The sequence below is a fragment of the Mesitornis unicolor genome, unplaced genomic scaffold (assembly GCF_000695765.1).
Source record: "Mesitornis unicolor isolate BGI_N332 unplaced genomic scaffold, ASM69576v1 scaffold41486, whole genome shotgun sequence".
Lineage (NCBI taxonomy): Eukaryota > Metazoa > Chordata > Aves > Mesitornithiformes > Mesitornithidae > Mesitornis > Mesitornis unicolor.
Genome location: NW_010189665.1, coordinates 1 through 217, shown reverse-complemented (window position 1 = coordinate 217; position 217 = coordinate 1). Strand labels below are relative to the sequence as shown.

The 217-nt window shown below is 73.3% G+C and overlaps 1 protein-coding gene across 1 annotated transcript in view; it reads right to left on the bottom strand.

Moving 5' to 3' along the window:
• The window catches only part of LRRK2 (leucine-rich repeat kinase 2), a gene marked incomplete at both ends in the record, with an annotated part of 50,556 nt that extends 50,346 nt beyond the window's left edge, over window positions 1-210 (bottom strand). The window contains 2 exons of the mRNA XM_010186146.1: window positions 7-85; window positions 183-210. Coding sequence (XP_010184448.1) covers window positions 7-85; window positions 183-210 — 107 coding nt within the window. The remainder of the gene's footprint in view (window positions 1-6; window positions 86-182) is intronic.
• Between the last annotated feature and the right edge of the window lie 7 nt (window positions 211-217).

Here is a 217-nt window from a genome sequence, read left to right as displayed (position 1 = left end):
TGCTGCCCCCCCGCCGCTCCTGGGTACAGGTCCACCACCAGCAGCAGGGGCACATGGACGTTTTTGCCGCTGAAGAGCCGGGGAGCTGTGGGGGGAGAGAAACAGCCCGCGTTAGCGACCGGCGGCGGGTGGGGCAGGGCTGGGCTGGGCTGGGCAGGGCGGCCGGGCCGCCCGCGCCGTACCGCTCTGCCTGGCCGCCAGCTCCAGCAGATCGCTT